Source organism: Phaethon lepturus, unplaced genomic scaffold (assembly GCF_000687285.1).
Source record: "Phaethon lepturus isolate BGI_N335 unplaced genomic scaffold, ASM68728v1 scaffold8363, whole genome shotgun sequence".
Lineage (NCBI taxonomy): Eukaryota > Metazoa > Chordata > Aves > Phaethontiformes > Phaethontidae > Phaethon > Phaethon lepturus.
This window is the reverse complement of record NW_010526925.1, coordinates 40648-49589: the sequence shown is the minus strand read 5'-3', so window position 1 is coordinate 49589 and position 8942 is coordinate 40648. Positions and strand designations below refer to the sequence as shown.

General features: G+C 33.6%; 1 protein-coding gene across 1 annotated transcript in view; it reads left to right on the top strand.

Annotated features, from left to right (window-relative positions):
• Nucleotides 1-2679: 2679 nt before the first annotated feature.
• RFX3 (regulatory factor X, 3 (influences HLA class II expression)) overlaps nt 2680-8942 on the top strand; it is a gene marked incomplete at its 5' end in the record, with an annotated part of 29883 nt that continues 23620 nt past the window's right edge. The window contains 3 exons of the mRNA XM_010283214.1: nt 2680-2754; nt 7481-7662; nt 8215-8334. Coding sequence (XP_010281516.1) covers nt 2680-2754; nt 7481-7662; nt 8215-8334 — 377 coding nt within the window. The remainder of the gene's footprint in view (nt 2755-7480; nt 7663-8214; nt 8335-8942) is intronic.

Here is an 8942-nt window from a genome sequence, read left to right as displayed (position 1 = left end):
TGTAAAGAAATGCTCCCTAATGTCAAGTCTAAACCTCCACTGATGACACTTTGACCCATTGCCACCCATCCTGTCAGTGGATCCCAGGAGAAGAGATCAGCACCTCCCTATCCACTTCCCTTCCTCAGGAAGCTGTAGAGAGCAATGAGGTCACCCCTCACCCTCCTTTTTCTCCAAACTAGACAAACCCAGATGTCCTTTATTGCTCTTCACAGGACATGCTTTCCAGCCCTGTCAGCAGTTTGGGTGCCCTCCTCTGGAAGCATTCAAGGACCTTCATGTCCTTACATGGTGGGGCCCAGAACTGCAGGCAGTACTCGAGGTCAGGCCGTACCAACACCGAATACAGCGGGACAACCACCTCTCTTGACCCGGTGGTTATGCCACGTTTGCAGCCCAGGACGCCGTTTGGCCTCGTGGCTGCCAAGGCACGCTGCTGACTCCTGTTGAGCCGGCTGTCAGCCAGCACCCCCAGGTCCCTTTCTGCAGGGCTGCTCTCCAGCCACTCCTCTCCCAGTTTATACTCGTGCCTCGCATCACTCTGTCCCAGGTACAGAATCTGGCATTTGGACTTGTTAAATTTCATCCCATTAATCATTGCTCAATGCTCTCATCTATCTAGATCCCTCTGCAAGGCCCCTCATCCCTCGAGAAAGTCAACAGCACCTTCCAGTTTGGTATCTTCAGCAAATTTGCTGATGATGCATTCAACTTCTGCATCCAGATCATTGATAAAAATACTGAACAGAACTGGCCCTGGAATTGAGACCTGAGGAACACCAATAGATGAAAAAAAGAAGTAGCTGGAAAGTTTCAGAAAGGGCAAGATGAACAATAGTGTCTAGAAAAATCTGTCTCCATATCAAACATATTTTACGCTCAAAAATAGTTAAGAAGTGATTGTATAGCCTACACAGGCAGAAGGTTTCTGTTGTTAAAGAGGTATGTATCTGTCAGATAAAGCTGGAAGTTGATTTATCAAAATTTAGACTAGGAATAATGAACAAAATAATGAACAGCAGCAAAATGAGAGTAGTGCAGTAGTGGGAATGAGCAGCAGGAGGTGTAACTTCAGTGCTGTAATACTGCTGTGGACTAACCATTGTGGAACAAGTAACCTAAGATTCAGAATTAGGATTTAAAGGTGTATACATTTTTCATTGTTTGATGGTAGCATTATGTGAAGAAGGGAAATTCTGTGGCTATGCTATATAGTAAGTTGACCTTACTGTGATGGTATTTTAAGCTCGTAGTTTTTGTCATGTGGCATGCTTTTAAATTTTTATCTTTCCTGTGTGCCTGAATACTTTGACCTTACAGTATTTTCCACTAAAGCAAGAAGAAATCAGAAAATTTTTTTAAAATTATTGCCATGTAAGAATATGTTCTCTCACATAGTAATTGTATACTTTTAATAACATACTTTTTAGGAAAAGGCTTGTGTGGCTAGTATTAAACAGTTGTAAGAGAGAAATTAAGTTATTACAATAAAATAGTTGTCAGTTGCCCTGTAAAAAAGGGAGAAGCTAATTTTATGTGTACAGTAAATTCAAATATCAACTGTAGTATTTTTCATTTTCTGCTATACAGAGAGTGAATTCAGCCAATATTGATAAATTATGCCACTAAAATTATGGATAGTACTGTGATATTTAGAGTAGGCTAGGGAGGGCTCATTAAAAAATGTCTACACAGAGAATGATAAGTGTTTTTAAAAGTATAAGTGGTGGTTTCCATTGCTTTCATTTTGGCCACTTAATGTAGCTAATTAATTGCATGCCTTTTCTTACTGCGCATCCCATTGTCTCTGTCAGTTTCATTGTTTTTGCACTTCTAGCTTCCCAATTAAATTACAGTTAGGCTCTAATTTTTCTTTAATGTTGTAGTTATATAACTGATCAAAATATCAATAGATATTAAAAAAGAAAAGGATGGGAATGGATGTGAGAGTATTCATACATTTGCATTTGAAGAAATACTACTTTGTATTTTAGTAGTGCTGTGTTTTCCTTTTAAAAGGCAAAATTATTGTGAATCAATCTGTTTTTCCCAAGGCTGGATCCTGCAGTCTGTGTAACTTCTGACTTTCCATTTACTTTGACAACTGTGGATATTCAAAGGGTGCTGGCAGCAGTAAGGGTGACGTCCTGTCCCAGTGAAGCTACTAGTGGAAAACGTATTGAATTATTTGTGTTTGGGATTTGATTCTGTGATTCCAGAGATATGAAATTTTATTTCTACTTCAATTCTTACTGCAAGCTGTGCATGTCTCTTTCTGATATAGTAGGAGGGAAAACAATCAGGCCTTTCCTAAAATTCTGTTAAGGTGTTTATTTATTTATTTTATTAATTATAATTTTGTTAAATAAGGGTTATTTTTATTTCAGTGCAGCTCACAAGTAAATCTACTCATTTAGTATCCTGAGCAGGTTGGAAAGTAAAATGGACTTTGAGGCTGTGATCCTGCAGCATATATGCAAACAAAATGTCTTTCTGACCTCACTGGGGAGGTTTGTGTTCACTGGAACTCTGGAATGAGGCCTTTTAGTAGAACGTATGCCCTAGCCAGGAATAAAGGAGGCGTTTCTATTGATCTGTAAGCAACCTGTCAAAACTTCTCTGATCAGGCTTTTTTACTATCTCGTCTTGAGTCCTTTTTTTAATGACATCTATTATCAGATTGAAATGGCGATTGAGACACTGCAAAAGTCTGATGGTCTGTCCACTCACAGAAGCTCTCTTCTCAACAGCCATGTAAGTTGTCTCTTCTTCACATACACTCTCTCTTGCTTGTTCTGCATGCTCAGCCTGCCTCTAAATGTTTGGTTTATTTTATTACTACTTTTTGCTCTTAATCTTCTCATCTTAGTTGCTTTTAATCTTCTACTACATCTCCCATGGCTTTATTTTGTCAGATGAAATGTCTTTATGATATATTGCAGAGTGTTACCTGTTTCCTGTGCTCTACATCTGTGTTAAGAAAACTTAACACATTTGACTGTTTTGCAGATTATAGTGTAAATGGCAAGATAAAATTCAAATAGTTCTAAATTAGCTGACTTTTGACATTTTAAATAAAGTTGTCTACCAAGCAACATCTGTGTACCTTATATTAATTTTGGGGCATGTCAAGAGGAAGAGGAGAAACAAGCAGCATGCCTAAATAATATCTTTAGGTTATTCTTAGATGTTTCTTCGTTTATTCTGAATAGAGAGTTTATTCTGAAATAACTTAACTTAAGAATGTAAAGACCCTTATGATGACCTGTAAAAAAATGAAGTACACAAAAATGTCTTATTCAGCTGCCTTTTGCTTTGATCTTACTCTGCAAATCTTACAGTTAAGGACTTTCCATATATGAAAATAAAAGATATTTGGGTAAAAACATGATCTCCAAATATACTGATAAATCCATTGCATGTAACTTTAAAGGAAAAAGGCCCAAAGTTAATTTTAAACCTATTATGTAAAAAAAAAAAATACTGCTTTCTGAGTTACTAGTCTGTCTTGAAAATTTTTTTTTCTGTTGGTATTTGTGTTTTCGTATTTTGTATTTTTACCATATTGATTAGTTTGTATTCATCTTACCTCTCTTTTCCTTCTCAGCTTTACTAATTATATAAATTCAAATTCCTTTATTGTTTTGCAGAAGAAATTTATATTTGGTTGTGGTCTTAATGTAAGATATCAGTCCATCAGAAATCAAATTAAAAATTTATGTTTTGGCAGATTTGGGTTTTGGATTTTTTCTGTATGAGTCTGGTTATGTCAAAGTCAAAATTAGAATTGTGTTGTGGAAATCGTAAGCAAACTTTATTTTTCTTTACAAAATGCGAAAATTGAAAGCGGAAAATTGTATTACAAGAAGTTATGCAAAACGTTATACAGAAGGACTTTTTGATTCTGCCTTGGATGTTTACAAAATAGTTGTTCTGAAGATAAGACAGTATCAAAAATACTATTTAAATAATAGTTATTAGGCAGATAGTATAAAAATTATTATTTAAATGTAATATCTAATGGGACTATTACTTTTTTTGTCCTAATGTCAGAAATTTATTTTAAGATGTTAAGACTTGGAACACTTGAACTGTTAATAAGCTTGTGTTTAATCCTGTTATGAGGTCCAGAATCTTGGTGTAAAACCAAGAAGAATTGCAAGATAAGCTGCTGTGCCTCAGTAAACTGTTACACTCATTCCTGGTGCTATGTGCTGTTCACTAGATGTTCCTAATAATGACACTCACATCCAACTCTCAAGTCTTATCATGAAACTTCTTTCTTGACTGTGAAGTTTTTTTTCAAAATTATTCTGATAGGGATATATCTTTGACTCTGTAAGGGGAGGAGGGGAGGAAGGTCTCTGTAAATTTTTTTGTGGCAATTAATCTTTCCTAGCCTTGGTCATTTTGGAAGAATTTAATAATCTAGGTCAAACTTACTGGATGTTTTGCCTATTTTTAAAGCAACCCTTATTGTCTTTAAACTCAGAAGTTTGAAGTCATACAGTATGAAGGAACATTTAGGACAGTCTGAAGGAAGTTTAAGTACAGGCTTAGTCTTTGCCTTTTTAAACTGTTTTTGATTTTGACTTCTAATGGTTTGGTTTGACATTTATTAAAATAGTTGTGTTCAATAGGTTTTAAAATAGAATTCTAAATTGTATGTTTAATTAACTTTCACTTTGCAGACATTATTAATTTGTGGGAACATACTAGTTTTGAGATAGGGATTTTTGCCCTATGATACCTCCAAGAGGTTTTCTAGGAACTTTTTTTTTTCCTTCAATTCATGTGTGCTCATTTTAAGGAGTTTGTCACTTCTCCTCTCTTTTCTTTTCTTTTCTTTCTTGATTTATTTCTCCATGAGATTGACTTATTTAATTAACGGATAGTTGAATGATTTATAAACATTGCAGCTTAATTGGAGTCACAGTCAATTTAACAGGTCTGAGACTGTAAATATTTCATACCTTCACCCATCTTACCTATACAGTATCGTCACTACTATGAATTGAAATATACTGAGCTGTTCAGGTTTGAATCTTTTATCTTGGTAGAAAAAAAATTTTTTTTAAGTTGTTTACAATAGTTTTGTAGTGTTTGGAGGTAATTTTCCTTTTAAAATCGCGTATTAACTGCACTTTTTCTTCCAGGCTATAATCTAGCAAGAAATTACTTCAAGCCTTTGCTACTAAGTAACTCCACCCAGGAGCAAAAATTCTTATATTGCATTTATCTTTTTGGTTCTTTGTATGTTGAATAATGCAAGTTATAGTTGAACTAACATCTGTTAGAAATTCGTATCATTAATGAAATGCACTTAAAGTGATTCTTAATAGGTTAGAAGCCATCTGGAGGAAAATATCTTTAATGCTACATACAGAACTTAATTGGAAAACAATTATTTTTTGTTTGTCAGTCTTTTGGGATTGACAAAGCTTTTCCCTTTGGGGAAGACAGGAATATTTCACATTCCATATCTGTTCTGATTAAGTTATAGATTTAATAATATATGACAAATGCTATATAACTGTATATAATATAAATATAGATGCAATAATAGATAAAATGCAACAGTTGAAAGATATAACTACCTTTATGTCAGGTCATTAGTGAAGTAAGTTTAATATATTCAGTTAAAAGTTAATGTTTATGATTATACTTCTTCAGCTTTATTTCAAAATGACAGATGCTCAATTTTGAAGCACTTGTGCATGTTAAGACTTATAAAATAATGATGTGATAACTAATACAAAGATGATGAGCTGTACTTTTCATTTTGTCTATTTGGAATGCAAAATTACCTGAAAACTGAGATAAAAATTTTGTCGTGGAAGAATTTACAGCTTACTTGAGTATATTTTTCTAAAGCTTATGTTTAAGAAACATGGGAAAGTTAATAGGCATGTTTTCAATAAAAAGCAAATATGAAAATGGTGTTTGAATGGTCTAGAGTAAGTTTTGTAGTAAGGTTTTTGCATTTTTATTGGTGAATTTCTCGCTCTGACTAAAATATAGCTATAAATTCAATATATTTGTTATCATCTGTACTTCAGTACATTTCAGTTCTGTGATTAAGAAAAAGTCAGGACTGAAACATTTCATGGCTATTGTACACTAAAATATTTCATTTTTACATGATAATTTACACTGAACATTGATGGAACAGAATTTGTGCACTGCTCTAACAGAAAATAATTCTGCAAAGGAATAAATAACACATAGACCATGAATATCTCTCATTGTCACTCAATTTGTGTTTTGGTTATACTAGTTACTGCTTTGCTGGTCTAAATTGAAAATTATTACACATTTATGTGCATACCTAGCGCATCGGATTAAAAGTTTTGTAGCAAGTGTTGAAGACGCAATGTCCTCAATTTGCATTTTCACTGGATAATCAAATTAAATTGAGAGTTTTGGTAAGATCGCTGATCCTAGCAAGCTTGAATATTCACACTGTATTATTTTAGTATAAACTCTTAGGAAAACAGAGAAATAAATTTCAATCAGAAAATTAAATTTGTGAATCATTCAAGCTATATCTAAAGGAAAATTTGAGGGAGCTGTAACAATGGCGAGTACTGGGGAAAGATAAGGCAAATGTTAGCATATCAATGTTAGCATACCATAAAACAGTGGAATTTAGATGCGTTCTCAACCTGTATTATTTTTGGTCTATTTTGTCATTCTCCTATAATGTTAAATATAGGACTATTAAATTTTCCTTTTTACTTTTTTGTATATTAGTGACAGCTAGAGGTGTTTCACGAGTGTGCACTCGATGTTACATGAAAAGTCTTTTCCTGCATGTCTCTAAAATTACCTATCACAATTACATGTAAAAATTAATATTTTTCCAAAAATCTTATTCTGCTCCTCCTGGAAGTCAAAGGTTACAACTGAAAGGAATTGTACTCCTAATGCTTTGTAGATGTACCAGTTACTTTCAACATTATCTAGGTTGCTTTTGTATGCAATAGCTTTTTTCTTTTATGTATCTGAGAGTAAAAAATATCCTATTCAGTTAAGTGTTGTAATGTTTTTTAACATCAGGCGAAGAAAAACAGTATAATATTCCAGGTTTATATATACATTAACTAACTATTGTTAAAGGACTTTGTTTTCTGGAATTTATGTGAATTACATTCATGATTACTTTATTTCTTTGCAGTATTAAAAGTTTGTCTCCAAAGCATAGATACCTTTATCAAGTATTGGTGTGTGGTACTGAATCAAAAATACTTTAAGAAGTGGACACTTATCTGAGGTCACAAGTGCAATGAGTTCTGCTATTTCCTGGTAATTCTGAAGATCCTAAAGCACTGTGGTATAGCTAGCATTTCAAGAATCTGAAGAAGGAAGTAATTGTTTAATAGACCTGAAGAGTGTTTCATAACTGTCATAAGTTAATGTTGTATCGCTAAGATATTTTTAAAAAAATAATAATGATTTTTTCTTTTTGTATGTGATACAGCTTCAATGGCTTTTAGACAACTACGAAACTGCAGAAGGAGTGAGCCTCCCAAGAAGTACCCTTTACAACCATTACTTACGACATTGTCAGGAACATAAATTGGATCCAGTCAATGCTGCCTCCTTTGGAAAACTCATACGGTCAATCTTCATGGGATTACGGACCAGAAGACTCGGAACTAGGTGTGTGTAATGAAATCCTGCACTGTAATAGAAAATACAAGTAATAATTATGAGTAAGAAACTTGTTTCCTAGTCAAAAAATAAGTAAAACCTGTATTTATATATTACAGTCATTTTCTGTCAGTTCTGTCTCTTAATGTTAAACAAGTTTATGCTTTTCCAGATATTATTATAGTTACTTCTCCTGTTTTTGACTGTTTATGTGTTTACATTTTGATAAATACACTGCAGATTTTTATCAGTACAGATAAAATGTAGCTGCTTGTTTGGAAATTACTAAGAATTGTGTTTCTCCATAACTAAATAAGGTCTATTTATTTACATTTTATTTTTCTCACTCAAGTGAATTACAAGTTAAAATGCTGGATAATATTTAAGAAAGTGAACTAATTTCCCAAAGGTGGTAAAATGACACCCATGTAAAACAGGTCTGACAGAGTCAGGCCTGATTTGTGTTTATTATTTTCCAGTCAATGTAAATTGTAAAGTAAATGTAATGTAGATGCATAAAATTAGTGTTACTGTTCTCTTAAGTATTGTTTCTTCATAAAGGGGAAACTCCAAATACCACTACTATGGGATTCGTGTCAAGCCAGACTCTCCTCTTAATCGACTACAAGAGGACATGCAATATATGGCTATGAGACAACAGCCCATGCAGCAGAAACAGAGGTAAAGTGTGAAATGCACATGAGTACTTATCAGTATTTCCAGTTCATAAAGCCTTACTTTTCCTTACATGGAAAAGTTGAAATTCTACTGCAACTTTTGTTCAGCTTCTCTACTGTGAAAAATAAAAGTGTGCTAGGTATCCTGTTGAGGTCACTGAAGTTAGTTGTGTCAACATGAAAGAATATTTACCTAGAAATTGTCATAAATTTGAAAAAATAAATAATGATAAAGTGAGATATGATATGACTCTTCTTAACTATCTTGATTTCTTACCCCACAGGCTGAAAAAAGGCAGTAAGAGCTTGAATTTCAAATTTTGTTGTTTATTCTCATTACTATAGCATTTTAGATGTAAGCCTTTTTTAAGAGAGCTTGTGATTAAGTTCAGTTTGGTGTTTATTTCTTCACCCTGTGAAGAATTAATTGATCATAATTGTTTGCCTCTTAGTTGATTTAAGTTTTTTCCTTCAGCATATGTTGTTCCTGAGGATCCTGTGAAAGCTCGGAAGTATTTGAAACTATTTGAAAGCAGTGGCACAGTGACCACAAAGGGCTATGCTGGTGGTGAAAGAATGTGTGAATATGCCTATGGAAAACCATCCTGAACA